Source organism: Pan paniscus, chromosome 9 (genome assembly GCF_029289425.2).
Source record: "Pan paniscus chromosome 9, NHGRI_mPanPan1-v2.0_pri, whole genome shotgun sequence".
In the NCBI taxonomy this organism is placed as follows: domain Eukaryota; kingdom Metazoa; phylum Chordata; class Mammalia; order Primates; family Hominidae; genus Pan; species Pan paniscus.
This window is the reverse complement of record NC_073258.2, coordinates 66,929,727-66,947,252: the sequence shown is the minus strand read 5'-3', so window position 1 is coordinate 66,947,252 and position 17,526 is coordinate 66,929,727. Positions and strand designations below refer to the sequence as shown.

General features: G+C 48.6%; 1 protein-coding gene across 5 annotated transcripts in view; it reads right to left on the bottom strand.

Moving 5' to 3' along the window:
* The window catches only part of KAT5 (lysine acetyltransferase 5), a 31,758-nt gene that overhangs the window by 2,014 nt on the left and 12,218 nt on the right, over positions 1-17,526 (bottom strand). The window contains exons 1-11 of one of the 5 annotated variants that reach the window (XM_003828639.6): positions 5,281-5,596; positions 5,115-5,181; positions 4,722-4,790; positions 4,498-4,634; positions 4,053-4,208; positions 3,889-3,963; positions 3,708-3,782; positions 2,812-3,060; positions 2,645-2,734; positions 787-927; positions 611-704 (exon numbers count right to left, since the gene is read on the bottom strand). In XM_003828639.6, the coding sequence (XP_003828687.1) occupies positions 611-704; positions 787-927; positions 2,645-2,734; positions 2,812-3,060; positions 3,708-3,782; positions 3,889-3,963; positions 4,053-4,208; positions 4,498-4,634; positions 4,722-4,790; positions 5,115-5,181; positions 5,281-5,292 (1,165 nt within the window). In that variant the 5' untranslated portion in view covers positions 5,293-5,596. Of the gene's footprint in view, positions 1-610; positions 705-786; positions 928-2,644; positions 2,735-2,811; positions 3,061-3,707; positions 3,783-3,888; positions 3,964-4,052; positions 4,209-4,497; positions 4,635-4,721; positions 4,791-4,958; positions 4,978-5,114; positions 5,687-17,526 lie in introns of those variants that run through there. The other 4 variants (XM_055094524.2, XM_008954073.5, XM_063608575.1 and 1 more) reach the window with 4 other exon arrangements.

Below are 17,526 nucleotides of genomic sequence, written 5' to 3'. Positions count from 1 at the left end.
TATTCCAAGTGAGTGGTGAGATAGACAGAATGGGGGGTGATGGGGAGTAAGAGGCTGGGAAGAAGGGGCCTCAGGGTTGGGGAGGGCACTGAAGAGCCCATGTGTGATGAAGGTCAGAGTCCCTTCTGGCTTTAAGAGACTGACCTCACTGGACACAAGGAGCGAGGGACAACATGCTTACGTCTATCTGCTGACAGCATTTTGGATACCTGCCTGCAAGGCTCAGGCGACAACTGGGGACATTAGCCACTGGTCCTTGCCCCAGGACTCGTATCATGGCACACGTTACCAGATACATCAGCACCAGCGGCTCACTAACCTTCTGCCCATGGCTCCAGGCAGGAGCATGTAAGTCAGATTTGGGGAAAGCTGAGTGGCACTTAGAACCCTGGCCAAGGAGCAAACTGGGGGGCTGAGAACCTACCCCAGATAAGCAGGGCAGTCAGCCTGAACGGAGAGAACCCCGGGAGAGTGCCACTGTTATTTCTGGCTGGCTCCCCTAGAGGCTGGGCTGCACAGCCAGGGTTGAGAATCACAGTAGCCTGGCCCATCTGCCTGTGAGGCACCGATGGTGGGTCCACTACCCCCTGGCCGCAGCACACATACTCACTGAACTCGATCAGCAGCTTGCCGTAGCCCCGGCGCTGGTAGGGAGGCAGGGTTAGGATGCAGGCCACATTGTAGTCTTCCGTCGATTCTTTCTCCTGGAGAAGGGGGGCAGGTGAGTGTCAGGGAAGGGGATCTGGCTCAGGACAGGGCACAGGGACAGCTTGGGCAGGCACTGACCTTGGAGAAGTAGCCCACGATGTGGAAGCCCTTACAGTCATACTCTGTCATGACGTAGAAGAGGAAAGGGTCTGTGTCATAGTACAGTGTCTTATGGTCAAGGAAACACTTGGCCAAAAGACACAGGTTCTGGGAATAACTCTGCAAGAGAAAAGGCTTGTCACCACTCTGGGTATCCCGCCTTGAGCCTGGCCAGTGGTTCAGGGTCGACCAGGAGCTTCACTGTTCATGCTATGCCCCAGGCTGCTAGGTGATGAGTGTTCTTCCCTGGCTGGGCCTGACCCACTCCACCAGCCCGCAGCTTAGGCAGGGCTGCTCCTCAGTGTTGAAAAGCCTGTGTGCCAGATGTGTGATGGTGTCTGAGTGCCTCCCTGCTCAGTCAGGCAAGTTTCCCGCCTTGCTCCACACACCTCCATTCTAAGCCTGACCAGGAGAGACCACTGCCTTTTAATGTTTTTTAACAGCAGCCAACGAACTAATGTGTCCAAAGTGAGACTCTGACCACTGACTCCCTATCTAACAGTCTTGGGAGTCTAGCTGTTAAAAAACCTAACATTCTACATCCACAGTCACACCTCCTGGGAACTGATCTGCTACTCTACAACAGAGTTAAGGAATTCTGGAATTTAACAAAATAACTGCCTTAGGGTTTACCCCAGCAAAATTATGAATCCTGCTGCTTTGCACATGATTTCTCCTGCATTTCAGACATTGTGGGTTTTTTTTTTTTTTTTTTTTTTTTGACACAGGGTCTCACTCCTGTCACCCAGGCTGGAGTGCAGTGATGCAATCATGCAATCATGGGTCACTGCAGCCTTGACTTCCCAGGCTCAGGTGATTCTCCCAACTCAGCCTCCTGAGTACCTGGGGGTTTCTCCATGTTGCCCAGGCTGGTCTCGAAATTCTGGGCTCAAGTGATTGGCCCACCTTGGCCTCCCAAAGTGCTGGGGTTACAGGTATGAGCCACTGTGCCCAGCCAGAAATTGCTTTTTATTTTATTATTTTTTTTTTACACGAAGTCTTGCTGTCTCCCAGGCTGGAATGCAGTGGTGCAATCTCGGCTCACTGCAAACTCTGCCTCCTGGGTTCACGCCATTCTCCTGCCTCAGCCTCCCGAGTAGCTGGGACTACAGGCACCCGCCACCACGCCCAGCTAATTTTTTGTACTTTTTAGTAGAGACAGGGTTTCACCGTGTTAGCCAGGATGGTCTCGATCTCCTGACCTTGTGATCCGCCCGCCTCAGCCTCCCAAAGTGCTGGGATTACAGGTGTGAGCCACCGTGCCCAGCCCAGGAATTGCTTTTTAACCGCCTGCTGCTGGGTACTGCCACTTGGATGCCCAGGTCCACATTAACAATTACAGAATAGTGGTTAACACAGCATCTTCATCACCTAAGCTCTGTCCCGTGTACGAGCCTTCCCTCATCCTCCCTTTTCTGCCTCCCAGCCAGAATGATCTCTGCCTTTCACAAAGACCACCTTTGTGCATCCATGCCTACTCCTCAGAACACCACTGCAAGAAATCCCCTCAGCCACTTTGTCATCCACCGAGGTTGAAAGGTAACCCTCTATGAAGCTCTGCTGACCACCTCCTTTGGGTCCTGCTAACCTACCCTCTGTTTCATGACACTTAGGACACTGGGAGCTAGAGATCATTGGTATGACTGTCTCTCCCATGGACTAAGCTGTCAGAGAACAGAGACTCTCTCATTCCTGGCTACCAGCACCTGCCAGACAGCAGGAACTCAATAAAAATGGGCTGGACTGATCTGCTGGCTTGACTGGTCAGTGTTTACCTGAGCAAGAAGAAGCTGTCATTTGATTCACCCCAGCGCCTCACTGCCTCTCAAGCACTAACCTTGTTCTTACGTCCATCAATCTCAAAGAAGGAGATGGTGCCCTTGCGGTAAATCTCATTGCCTGGAGGATGTCGTAGGTCACACTTGGTCTGGGGAAGAGAGGAGGATCAGGAACAAGGGCAACGTGGAGGGTGCTGGGAAGGCAGCCTCCCTGGACCCCTCATACCAAATGACGCTGAAGACACTTGAGACTACGGCCGTACTTGAGGCAGAACTCGCACAGGTAGAGGACAGGCAATGTGGTGAGTTCCTGTGGGTACGGGGAGAAGTACCATGGCTTGAGGCGGTGCCGGCCCAGCTCAATGCACTCAATGTTCTTCATCCGGGTGACGATGTCGTCGTGGCTTCGATCAGACACCAGGCTGCCAGTCATGCGTGGTGCTGACGGTATTCCATCAGAGCTGTCCTGGGAGTCCTGCCCAGGGCCAGTGGAAAATACCAGGTTGTAAGAGACAGCTCAGCAGGACACCACAGCTCACAGCCCTTTGACAGGTTTCCTTCAAGCCTAACAGTAACCCTAAGGGGGAGGTACCATAATCCCCAATTTCCAGATAAAAAACCTGAAACCCTAAAGGATCGATGATGTGGAAAAGATCACCCAATGACCCCATTTTTTAGATGGAGTCTCAGTCTGTCGCCCAGGCTGGAGGGCAGTGGCGCGATCTTGGCTCACTGCAACCTCCACCTCCGGGGTTCAAGCAGTTCTCCTGCCTCAGCTTTCCGAGCTGGGATTACAGGCACCCGCCACCACGCCTGGCTAATTTTTGTATTTCTAGTAGAAACAAGGTTTCACCATGTTGGCCAGGCTGGTCTCAAACTCCTGACCTCAGGTGATCCGCCGGCCTTGGTTGGACTCCCAAAGTGCTGGGATTACAGGTATGAGCCATGGCGCCCGGCCCCAATGACTCATTTGAACCATGTTCTGCCTGTCTCCTAATCCCACCAACACTAGCTCTGCCCACCACCCCTTCTTTATTTTTAAACTCATCACTAAATAACTCTCCACCCTGCCTACATCCCTTCCTTTTCACCCAGTTCCCTTCTGCTGCTACCCAGACCCACCTCATCAGTGCCCAAACAATTCGATTTTCGCTTCCGTCCTGGCTGGGCTGCCACTGCCCTACGGGCTGCTCCATTCTGCCGAGATAGTAGGAAAAGAAGGGATGGCTGTGAAATGAGCCTGAAAGAAGCCACCAGAGAGTAGAAGAGAGGAAGGGAACAAGAGATGGTTTGGGGAACTCACCTGGGGAAAAACCGAGGCCGGGGCTGTCTCGCTGGGCACTGGAGTTGCTGGTGAAACCACCTCCACCTTCCGTTTCTGCAGAGAGAAACCAACAAAGGTGGGTCAGAAGGTAGAGAAGGTGGGACCTGAGAAGAAAGCAAGGTCCCTGGAATTGCTGAGGGTACCGTTGAGCGGTGGTTGGGCTGCAGGCAGGAGCTGGAGGAGAGCGGCTGGTCAGGCTCGCCACCGGGAATGGCCTCCCGCTCCTTGGGCAGGTTGAAGCGGAGTGTGATCTGGACCGGGATTGGCAAGGTCTTCCCGCTGGCCTGCGCCGAGGCCGGCTGTAGAGATAGGTCCAGGGTCTTCCTCTGGGGCGGGGATGGCAGTGGGATGGGGAAGGGGAAGAGGGGTCCCTCACCTCAAAATTATCAAACCCCACCCTCGCCTTCTGAAGGACACAGGACTAGCTACTGGACTCTGGGAGCTACATGTGCAATTTGGCCCCCATCCTTTGCAAGATGAAGTCAGGGTGAGAGGGAGCCGCCTCCTGCCCATCCAGGAGCCCCTAATGCCAACAGACAAGAGAAATAGGAGGCAGGAGAGAAAAGGTGAAGTGGGGGACCTACTCACCACCTCTCTCTCTGGAGAGCCGGGACGGGACCCAGGAAGTCCGTTCTTGGTGGGGGTCTTGGCCTCTTTCTTGGGGAACTGGATCTTCTTTAGGTCCAGCCGCTCGTGCGTCACCCATTCATCCAGACGTTTGTTGACTGTAGCAGTGGGGATGGCTCAGGACAGAATGCCAAAGACTGTCCCCCAACCCTACCCTGATGCCCCACCTCAGGCCCAGAACTCACAGTCAATGTAATGGACGTAGAAAAGCTTCCGGCCACTGATGTCCTTCACGCTCAGGATCTCGGCCAGGGCTATGAGAATAGCATAGACAGGGGCCTTAGACAGGCCAGGCTATGAGACTCCACCCTTCCACGACCTGAACTCCACCCCCAGGCCGGATCCCTAAGCTCCAGCACTTAGGTCTCTCCTAAGCCGCCTTCAGTCACAAGTGCCACCCCTTTCCAGGCCCCGCCCTGTACCTCTCGGAGCAGCTAAGAGCCACGCCCCTTCATCAAACTATCTGCGCCTCGCCCGCCCCATAATTCCAGAGGCCCCTCCCCAACCCGGGATTTCAGTTGACTCCCTCCCGCCCCTCGCCCTCAGGTTCCTTAGTCCCGCCCCCCAACGTCACTCACGCCACTCATCTTCGTTGTCCTGGTTCCGCCGCAGCACGGGTAGGCGGCAGCCCTCGATTATCTCCCCCTGGGGAGACAGCGCGACGCCAGGGTCGGCTACTGGGGGGCCTCGGGCTCTACCCACCTCCCCTGGCTCCCTCCGCCCCGCCCCGGGCACCGGACTCACCACCTCCGCCATCTTCCCTCCCTCCACCGCCACTTCCGGCCCCTCTGGGAGACGTCACTTCCGGGACCGAGCGCCCTGTGGGCCCGGGCTTCACGAAGCCCCTGTAGAGGGGGACCTTTGAGAGACACCGCGACCCAGCTGCGAGGGGCAAGACTGCCCCTGTGACTCGGGGGAAAACGGAGTGTTACAAGCCTCAGGCCGAGCCCTAGGTGGAAACCCCATAACGTGCACAGCCAGTGGCGGTCTACTGAGTCCGTCACGTGACGCCCACCGGGTGCGAAGCTGGTCACGTGTATGCGGAGCGGGTCACGTGGCAATACCGTTTTTGGCTTTGACGGAGGGAAGTCCTCGGGCGTCTCCTTGTGGCGGTGGGAGGTGTTGCCGGGAGTCAACTGGGCGCGAGAGGCTGGAGAAAGGAAGTGGGCTTAGAAGGGCTCGAACGCTCCCCCAAGTCTGTGGACTTCATTCCGTAGGCAAGAGGACTCAGGGAAGATTCCTAGCTTTATTTTGTATATTAGGCTTTTTTAATTTGTATATATTTATTTTTGAGACGGAGTCTCGCTCTGTCGCCAGGCTGGAGTGCAGTGGCGCGATCTCAGCTCCCTGTAACCCCCGCCTCCCGGGTTCAAGCGATTCTCCTGCCTCAGCCTCCCGAGTACCCAACTAATTTTTGTATATTTAGTACAGGCGGGGTTTCACCATGTTGGCCAGGATGGTCTAGAGCTCTTGACCTCGTGATCCGCCCGCCTCGGCCTCACAAAGTACTGGGATTACAGGCGTGAGCCACCGCCCTCAGCCATATTAGGCTTTTTTTTTTTTTTTTTTTTTTTTTTTTTTTTTGAGACAAGGTCTGGCTCTCTCGCCCGGGCTGGAGTGCAGCCAGCGAGGCACAGTCTCCGCTCACTGCAGCCTCCCCCTCCCGGGATCAAGTGATCCACCTCAGGCTCTCCAGTAGCTGGGACTACAGGCGCGCACCACCAAGCCTGGCTAATTTTTTTAAATTTTTGTGTAAACAGGGTTTGGAGACTGGGCATGATGGCTCACACCTGTAATCCCAGCTGCCTCCAGTCTAATCATGAGAAAAACATCAGACAAATCCCAATTGAGAAACATTTTACAAAATACCCCATGAATACTCCTCAAAACTGTGAAGGTGTCACCGGTGGAGGGTGTACAGGTTCTTGGCATCTAAAATAATGGGACAAAACAGCTGGGCGCGGTGGCTCACGCCTATAATCCCAGCACTTTGGGAGGCCGAGGCGGGCGGATCACGAGGTCAGGAGATTGAGACCATCCTGGCCAACACGGTGAAACCCTGTCTCTACTAAAAATAAATACAAAAAATTAGCTGGGCGTGGTGGCAGACGCCTGTAGTCCCAGCTACTCGGGAGGCAGAGGCAGGAGAGTGGCGTGAACCCGGGAGGCAGAGCTTGCAGTGAGCCGAGATGGCGCCACTGCACTCCAGACAGAGCAAGACTGTGTCTCAAAGAAAAAGAAAAAGAAAGAATTGGCCAAAATGCACAAAGCAAGGAAGGAATGAACGATTTATTGAAAATGAAAGTACACTCCAGTGTTGGGGCCGGCTGAGCATAGGTGCTCAAGGGCCCAGTTACAGAATTTGTTGGAGTTTAAATACCCTTTGGAGGATTCCATTGGTTATTTGGGATATGCCATATGTAAATGAAGAGGATGAAGTAAAGTTACAAAGTCATTTAGGGTGTACTCCCTAAGGAGAGGATATTTCCCGTCATAACTGAAGTGTGAATCCGCCTTATATGTTCCCTGCCTCCAGACCCTATTTTCCTGCCTCAAAGGTGGCTGAACATGGTGGCTTACGCCTATAATCCCAGTGTTACAGGAAAGGGGTCCCCATCCAGACCCCAAGAGAGGGTTCTTGGATCTCGTGCAATAAAGAATTCAGGGCGAGTCCAGCACTTTGGGAGGCCAGGCAGGTGGATAACCTGAGGTCAGGAGTTCGAGACCAGCCTGACCAACATGATGAAACCGCATCTCTACTAAAAATACAAAAATTAGGCTGGCGTGGTGGTGCGCGCCTGTAATCCCAGCTACTCGGGAAGCTGAGGCAGGAGAACCCGGGAGGCGGAGGTTGCAGTGAGCCAAGATCAGGCCACTGCACTCCAGCCTGGGAACAGAACAAGACTCCGTCTCAAAAAAAAAAAAAAAAAGAATTGAGGGCGAGGCCATAAAGTGAAAGCAAGTTTGTTAGGAAAGTAAAGGAACTCAATGCTGGTTGCCCATTTTTCTGGTTATTTCTTGATGATCTGCTAAGCAAGGGGCGGATTATTCATGCCTCCCCTTTTTAGACCATATACGGTAACTTCCTGCTGTTGCCATGGCACTGGTAGGAGTGCAGCAGTGAGGATAACCAGAGGTCACTCTAGTGGCCATCTTGGTTTTGGTGGGTTTTAGTCGGCTTTCTTACTGCAACCTGTTTTATCAGCAAGTTCTTTATGACCTGTATCTTGTACCGACCTATCTTATCTTGTGACTTAGAATGTCTTAACCGTCTGGGAATGCAGCCCAGTAGGTCTCGGCCTCATTTTACCCAGCTCCTATTCAAGATAGAGTTGCTCTGGTTCATGCACCTCTGACACCGAGGCAGGCGGACAACTTGAGGTCAGGCGTTCAAGACCAGCCTGGCCAACATGGTAAAACACCGTCTCTACTAAAAATATAAAAGTTAGCTGGGCACGGTGGCATCCGCCCGTAATCCCAGCTACTCAGGAGGCTGAGGCGAGAGAATCGCTGGAACCCAGGAGGCAGAGGTTACAGTCAGCCAAGATTGTGCCACTGCATTCCAGCCTGGGCAACAGAACAAGACTGTGTCTCAGAAGGAAAAAAAGAGGCCGTGCGCAGTGGCTCGCTCCTGTAATCCCAGCACTTTGGGAGGCCAAGGCAGGCAGATCACAAGGTCAGGAGTTCGAGACCAGCCTGGCCAATATAGTGAAACCACATCTCTACTAAAAATACAAAAATTAGCTGGGCGTGGTGGCATCTGCCTGTAGTCCCAGCTATTCAGGAGGCTGAGGCGGGAGAATCACTTGAACCCAGGAGGCAGAGGTTGCAGTGAGCCAAGATTGTGCCAGTGCACTCCAGCCTGGGCAACAGACGGAGACTCCGTCTCAAAAAATAAATAAATAAAATAAAGAAAGAAAGAAAAGAAAAAGATGTTGCTCAGGCTGGCCTCAAACTCCTGCCTGCAATCCGCCTGCCTCAGCCTCCCAAAGTGCTAGGGCCACCGCACCCTGCCATTGTTTTGTATATTAGGTTTCTTTTTTTTTTGGTCCAGTGGCTCACGGCTGTGATCCCAACACTGGGAGGCTGAGGTGGGAGGATCGCTTGAGCCCAGGAGTTACAGACCAGCCTCGGCAACAGAGCGAGACTCTGTCTCTACAGAATTTTTTTTTTTTAATTAGCCAGGCGTGGCGGTGGCCCTCGCTTGTGTTCCCAGCTACTCAGGAGGCAGAGGAGGAAGGATCGCTTGAGCCTAGGAGTTCCAGGCTGCAGTGAGCCGAGATCGTGCCACTGCACTCCACCCTGAGTGACAGACAGACCCTGTCTCAAAATAAATAAAGACCTCTTGCCCTTAGGGCGCTTACATTTTTGGAGTTTGGGAGAGAAGAGGACAGGTATAGATTGTCCACCCTCAGCAATGTCACCATCCCTGCTGGGCCACATGCAAAGTGGATAGCAAAGAGAAAGACAGGACTCACCCTTCTACGTTAGCTCAGAGTTTTGGCTGGAAGGGTGTTACAAAAGTGTTTGCTTGAGAAAACTAGCGCCTCCTCAGACTGAGTCATCTTCAAAATAGCACTTGCTTTCCATTCTAAATGTCACCAGCACAGAGGACCCCAGCTCTATTTTGCCATTTTCAGCAGAGTTTGCAGAATTCACGGAGACACATTGGTTGCTTTATCATAGGGACAATCATGGTAACACCTAGAGATGATGCACTTGGGGGTCGGGCATGGTATTCAGCACATGATGGGCATCCAAAAATCAATAGGTCTTCTTAACCACTAATAGTGTGCTTGAAGATTTTCAAATATCCTTCTTATGCCCATTGTTGCAAAAACGCAACATGTCTGATAGTGCTCTGCCCCCAACCCCCACATCCCTGATCAAGGTATCTCACACATATACCTGCAACTTTGTTTGGGGCTTCCCCTAGCTGCAGGAGTGTGTCCAGCCTATGCATCTGGAAGGCCAGAAGTGTGACGAGTTAACACCTCCTGAAGCAACTCTCAGCCAATGCCTGATGGGAGTTGGAGGGTAAACTCCCTTGTCCGTGGGGTGAGACCACTCTGAGGGAGGGCAGACTTTTAAATTTAAAATGTTTTTAGATACATTTCATATATATTTTTCTATAAATGCATATATAGTCTTGATGGTTAATTTTAAGTATAGACTAGGTTATGGGGTGCCCAGATAATTGATTAAACATTATTCCTGGGTGTGTCTGTGGGGTGTTTTCAGATGATATTAGCATTTGAATGGATAGATTGAGGAAAGCAGAGGACCCTCCCCAGTGCAGGTGAGCATCATAGTCAGAGACTGAATAGCACAAAAAGGTGAAGGAAGAGAGCGTTTTCTCTCTCTGTCTGACTGCTGGAGCTAGGACACCAATCTCCTAACCTCAGACTGGAACTTACACCTCCAGCTTTCCTGGGTCTCCAGCTACAGACAACAGATTGTGGGACTCCCCAGCCTCAGCCGCCATGATTGCGTGGACCAGTTTCATATATGTCTCTCTCTTTCTCTCCATGTATATCTATATAAAATCTCCCATTGCTTCTGTTTCTCTGAACTCTGATGAATATATGGTCATAATACATGTTTGTTTTTGAGACGGGGTCTCATTCTGTTGCTCAGGCTGGGGTGCAGTGGTGCCATCTTGGCTCACTGAAGCCTCCACCTCCCAGGCTCAAGTGATCCTCTCACCTCAGCCTCTGGAGTAGCTGGGACTACTCCAGTCATGCACCACCATGCCTGGCTTATTTTTGTATTTTCTGTGGAGATGGGGTTTTGCCATATTGGCCAGGCTTGTCTTGAACTCCTAGACTCAAGCTGTAGGGACCAGCCCCACAGGGTCAGCGGGTCTCTCCCCGTGTGCGGCATCGAGAGAGTGTAGAAATAAAGACGCAAGACAAAGAGATAAACGAAAGGGCAGCTGGGCCCGGGGGACCACTACCACCAATGCGCAGAGACCGGCAGTGGCCCCGAATGTCTGGCTGCGCTGTTATTTATTGGATACAAGGCAGAAGGGGCAGGGTAAAGAATGTGAGTCATCTCCAATGATAGGTAAGGTCACGTGGGTCACGTGTCCACTGGACAGGGGGCCCTTCCCTCCCTGGCAGCCGAGGCAGAGAGGGAGAGGAGACAGAGAGAAAGACAGCTTATGCCATTATTTCTGCATATCAGAGACTTTTAGTACTTTCACTAATTTACTACTGCTATCTAGAAGGCAGAGCCAGGTGTACAGGATAGAACATGAAGGCGGACTAGGAGTGTGACCACTGAAGCACAGCATCACAGGGAGACAGGCCTCTGGATAACTGCGGGCAGGCCTGACTGATGTCAGGCCCTCCACAAGAGGTGGAGGAACAGAGTCTTCTCTAAACTCCTCCGGGGAAAAGGAGACTCCCTTTCCTGGTCTGCTAAGTAGCAGGTGTTTTCCCTTGACACTTACGCTACCGCTAGACCACGATCTGCCTGGCAAAGGGCGTCTTCCCAGACGCTGGTGTCACCGCTAGACCAAGGAGCCCTCTGGTGGCCCTGTCCGGGCATAACAGAAGGCTCGCACTCTTGTCTTCTGGTCACACCTCACTATGTCCCCTCAGCTCCTATCTCTGTATGGCCTGGTTTTTCCTAGGCTATGATTATAGAGCGAGGATTATTATAATATTGGAATAAAAAGTAATTGCTACAAACTAATTAATGATATATATAATCATATTTAAGATCTATATCTGGTATAACTGTTCATGTTTTATATTTTATTATGCTGGAACAGTTTGTGTCCTCTGTCTCTTGCCTCATCGCCTGGGTGGCTTGCCGCCCACACAAGTAATTTGCCCACCTCAGCCTCCCAAAATGCTGGGATTACAGGCATGAGCCACTGCGCCCAGCTCATAATACATGTTTTTTAATGCAGTCTGTTTTTTCTTTGTCTTTCTTGCTTGACTTCTCCCTCTCTCCACCCATATTTCCCACTCTATCCCTAGGTAACCCAGATTAACACCCTGATATGTATCTTCTGTATTTTACCCATACTCTTATAAGTAAGAATAAACCTATATCTAATTGGAGTCTCTGTAAATGTATATACATGGGATGTGTCTAGTGTTTTGTTTTTAGTCACAATTGCTTTTACCAAATGCACTTTTCTTGTTCAACAGTAGCTTGTGGAACATTCTCCGCTGTTTTTAATGGCTTTAATACTCCACAGTGTGGAATGTGGCTCTCTGTGGGCCTTTGCTTTATTCCCAGTTTTATGACAACGTGAACAATAAATTCCTCATAGGGTCTAAGGGATGGAGTCGCATGAATGAGATTGCTGGGCTGAAAATGTAAGACCGTTCTATTTTACTAGATATCAGCTAAGTTTTAAAAAATTAACATCTCTTATCCACAAAAAAGTATGAAAATTTCCATCTCCCCATATCCCCATCATTAATAGATGTTAAAGCTCATATATATATGTATATTATACATAAAACATATATAAGTATATATATAGTATTAATCGATTTCCATGCTGCTATAAAGAACAGCCTGAGACTGGGTAATTTATAAAGGAAAGAGGTTTAATTGACTCACAGTTCAGGATGGCTGGGGAGGCCTCAGGAAACTTACAATCAAGGCAGAGGGTGAAGGGGAAGCAAGGCACCTTCTTCATGAGGTAGCAGGAAGGAGAAGCACCGAGCGAAGGGGAAAGAGCCTCTTATAAAACCATCAGCTCTCATGAGAAATCACTCACTATCATGAGGACAGCATGGGGGAAGCTGCCCCGATGATTCAATTACCTCCGCCTGGTGATTACAATTCAAGATGAGATTTGGGTGGGAATACAAAGCCTAACCATATATTATATATAGGATATATAGATAGATATAGTATATATATATATATCATACATATATAACCATATCATATATCTATATCTATATATCATATAGATATCATATATAGATATAGATGTATTTTTTTTTGTCCTGAGGCGCAGTCTCAGGAGGTCCTGAGAACATGTACCCCAGCTCCTGGCTTGAGCAATGCTCCTGCTTTGGCCTCCCAAAGTGCTAATATTATAGGCATGAGCCACCATGCCTGGCCACAAAGCCTTTTTAATTCTTGCCAAGCTGATGGGTATAGTAGTATAACTTTACTTTGCATTCCCCAATCTTTTAGCCAGATTAAGCAGCACCTTTTCTTTTGTTTGTTGGCCACTGGAACTTTTCTTATGTGAATTGCTCCTCTGTATGTTTAGCCCACTTTTCTGTTGCGTTGTCCACTTCTTGATTTGCAAAAACCCCTTTTATGGGGTGATATTAAGCTGCTATTGCCTTCAGCTGTGTAAACATTTTTTCTGAGTTTCTCCTTTGTCCCTATAGTTTGTCTCCATCCTCTTTTGGCATGCATACATTTAAATAGTCACATTTCGGCCGGCACAGTGGCTCACGCCTATAATCCCACCACTTTGGGAGGCTGAGGCAGGCGGATCATGAGGTCAGGAAATCGAGACCATCCTGGCTAACATGGTGAAACCCTGTCTCTACTAAAAAATACAAAAAATTAGCTGGGCGTTGTGGCAGACACCTGTAGTCCCAGCTACTTGGAAGGCTGAGGCAGGAGAATGGCGTGAACCTGGGAGGCGGAGCTTGCAGTGAGCCGAGATTGGGCTACTGTACTCCAGCCTGGGCAACAGAGCAAGACTCTGTCTCAAAATAAATAAATAAATAAATAAATTGTCAAATTTCATAACTTCTGCGTTTCCAGTCTTGGTTGAGAAGGTCTTCTCATATTTTACATTTTTTTTTTACAAGATTCATATTATGGTTTTTTTTTTTATTTAATAAATCTCTTCTGGAATTTGTTTTGTGGGCTAGTGTAAGAGACAGGCCCAGGTGCATTTTCTTCCAGATAGGGAGTGAGCTGACTGCAGCGCCTCTCATTACATAATTCCACCCTTTCCTGCCGAATTAAAATGCCACATGTGGCTGGGCGTGGTGGCTCACACTTATAATCCCAGTACTTTGGGAGGCTGAGGCAGGCGGATTACTTGAGGTCAGGAGTTCAGGACCAGCCTGGGCAACATGGTGAAACCCCATCTCTACTAAAAATACAAAAACAGCTGGGTGTGATGGCACATGCCTGTTGTCCCAGCTACTCAGGAGGCTGAGGCAGGAGAATCACTTGAACCGGGGATGCAGAGGTTGCAGTGAGCTGAGATCGTGCCACTGCACTCCAGCTTGGGTGACAGAGTGAGACCCTGCCTCACAAAAAAAAAGGAAGCCAAGAAAGAAAGAAAGACACTGTGGGACCAGCTGGCATGCAGGGAGCATGGGAGGAACAGAGTGGCACTTGTCTGTGACATTAAAGAGCATGCAGCCTCCAGCCAGTAGTCATAACACAACAAAGCAGAGAACTTTTACTTTCTTAATTTTATTTCTTTATTTTCTCCATAACTAAACTTAATCTCTGATTTGAGATCCATCATGCCTAGGGCGGTAGGGAACATAATCTCAGGAACTTTTGAGATGTAGACTCCCATCCAAGGTGGAGCTGGAGGGCAAGGACAGGATGACCTGGAGATACATCAGTCATTTGACTTGATGGGTGAGTGCCATATGAGAAACAAAGAATACTACTGAGAATTAAAAGAGATATTTTATCTTTATAAAGGAGTTATTTCATTAAGAAAACATCAAAGTCATAACAGTATGCATTCAATAATTCAAAATGCATGAAGCAAAAACTGACAGAACTGAAAGGAGAAATTCCTTTCAGACAGGCATGAGCCACCGCACCTGGCCTCTCTGGCTGATTTTAAGTGTGCAATTCACTGCCATTCAGCACATCTACAACGTCATGTAACTATCACCATTTTCCAGCTCTGGAATTTTTTCATTGTCCCCAACATAAATTCCGTATCCATTAAGCAAAACTTCCCATTCCCCTCCCCTCAGCCCCTGGTAATCTCTATTCTACTTTTGTTTTTATGAATTTGCCTATTCTAGGTACTTCATATAAGTAAAATCACACAATATGTGTCCCTCTGTGTCTGGCTTATGTCACTTGGCATAATGTGACATAGGTTGATCGATGCTGTAGCATATGCCAAAGTTTCATTCCTTCAGATTGCCACAGAATATTCCCTTGTATGTAAACACTGCATCGTGTTTCTCCGTTCATCTGTGAATAGACATTTGAATTGTTTCCACATTTTGGCTATTGTAAATAATGTTGCTATCAACATTGGTGTAGAAATATCTGTTGAAGTTCTTGCCTTCAGGTTTTGTTTTGTTTTGTTTGTTTGGTTTGTTTTGTTTTGTTTTTGAGATGGAGTCTCGCTCTATGGCCCAGGCTGGAGTGCAATGGCACGATCTTGGCTCACTGCAACCTCTGTCTCCCAGGTTCAAGTGATTCTCCTGCCTCAGCCTCCTGAGGAGCTGGGATTACAGGCACGCACCACCACGCTGGGCTGATTTTTGTATTTTATTAGAGATGAGGTTTCACCATGTTGGTCAGGCTGGTCTTGAACTCCTGACCTCGTGATCCACCGCCTCGGCCTCCCAAAGTGCTGGGATTACAGACATGAGCCACCAGGCCCGGCCCAGTTCTTTTGGATATATACCTAGAATTGGAATTGCTTGATCATAGGATAGTTCCGTGTTTAAAGTTTTGAAGAATTGCCAGGCTGTTTTCCACAGTGGCTGTACCTTCTTGCATGCTCACCAGCAAGGCACTAGGGCTCCAATTTCTTCACATTCTCACCACAGCTTATCTTTCGTTTTTTGGAATTAAGGGTTTGATTTTAACAGTTGTTCAGATTATATCACATTGCTCCATGGCAACAGTTAATGACATATTCTAGATAGACATTTGATTAAAATATGTACTGCTTCCAAGAAGCCTTTCTCATTTTGAGAATTGAGATTCAGTTTTATAGATTCAAACAAGAATACCAATCAAAATCTCAGCAGACTGGATTGGTAGAAATTGACAAGCTGATTCTAAATGGTATACAGAAATTCAATGGCTCACACCTGTAATCCCAGCACTTTGGGAGGCTGAGACAGGAGGATAACTTGAGGCAGGAATTTGAGAATGGCCTGGGCAATGTAGCAAGACCCCATCTCTACAAAAATAAAATAAAATATTAGCCGTGTGTGGTGCCATACGCCTGTAGTTCTAACTACTCAAGAGGCTGATGCAAGAGGATCACTTGAGCCCAGGAGACACAGACAAAAACCATATGATTATCTCAATTGAAACAATTATGAAATTGCATTTAATAAAATTCCATATCCTTTCATGATAAAACCTCTAAACAAACTAGGAATAGAAAAAACTTACTTCGGCCAGGCACGGTGGCTCACACCTGTAATCCCAGCACTTTGGGAGGCCAAGGTGGGCAGATCACGAGGTCAGGAGATCGAGACTATCCTGGCTAACACGGTGAAACCCCGTCTCTACTAAAAATACAAAAAAATTAGCCGGGCAAGGTGGTGGGCGCCTGTAGTCCCAGCTACTCAGGAGGCTGAGGCAGGAGAATGGCGGGAACCCCGGGGGACGGAGCCTGCAGTGAGCTGAGATCGCACCACTGCACTCCAGCCTGGGCGACAGCGAGACTCCATCTCAAAAAAAAAAAAAAAAGAACTTACTTCATAACAATTTATTGACATGACAAACCCATAGCTAACATCACATGGAATGGGGAAAATCTGAAAGTCTTTTCTCTAAGATCTGGAATAAGACAAGAATGCCCACTTTCATCACCCCTATTCAATACAGTGATGGAAATCCTAGCCAGAGAAATCAGGCAAGAAAAAGAAATAAGTGGCATCCAAATTGAAAAAGACAAAGTCAAACTATCCCTCCTTGCTGATGATATGATCATATATTTAGGAAAACCTAAAGACTCCACCAAAAAACTCTTAGAATTAATAATAAATTCAGTAAAGTTGCAGGATACAAAATCAACATACAAAAATCAATAGCATTTCTACATACCAATAATGAGCTAGCTCAGAAAGAAATGAAGAAGCCCATTTATCTTGCTGCAAAAAAAAAAAAAAAAGTCTAGGAATAAATCTAACCAAGAAGGTGAACTATCTCTACAATGAAAACTACAAAACACTGATGAAAGAAATTGAAGAGGACACAAACAAATGGGAAGACATCCCATACACATGAAATCAGAGAATTAATAGTGTTAAAATCGAGAAAGGGGACCAGCAGGTCTTGTTTGGAAAGAATCAGCAGATGGTGACAAAAGCAATCCCTAGCTGCCCTCATTGTTCCTTAGCATAAGACACTCCCACCAGTGTAATGACAGTTTACAAATGCCATGGCAAAGACCCAGAAGTTACCGCATCTTTCCATACCAATGACCCAGAAGTCACCACCCCTTTCCTAAAAGGTTCTAAATAACCCCTCCATCAATTTGCATTAACTCACCCTTCTATTTGCATATAATTAAAAATGAGTATAAGCGAATATAAATACCATTGCCAAGAGCCCATAGGTTGCCTGCTGCATGTGCACTGCCTGAGTTATCCCTGCTCCACAAAGAGCAGTACCATTCAATTAAAAAACTGCTCTCTAATACCACTGTCTTGCTCTTGAATTCCTTCCTGTGTGAAGCCAAGAACCCTCCCAGGCTAAGCCCCAATTTTGGGGCTCACCTGTTCTGCATCACGTGGTGACCATGAAGACCACAAAGACAACAGAGATGGCAGCGACTGGCAATTAGCAGACAGGCAGCAAGACAGTAGAAAGGAGAAAATTGGCAATTGTTGGTCAGCAATTGGTGGGATGGTGAGACAGGACAGAAAGATAGCAATAGATAGCAATTAGAGAGAAGTGGTGAGAGCAACTGGCAAGACAGTGAGACAGCAGAGAGATGGCAGGAGGTGGCAGTTGGAGAGAGCTGGCGAGAGATGTCAAGACAGTGATCAGCAAGAGACAGCAGGTGATCAGTGCTACAAGCAATCAAAGCTGCAG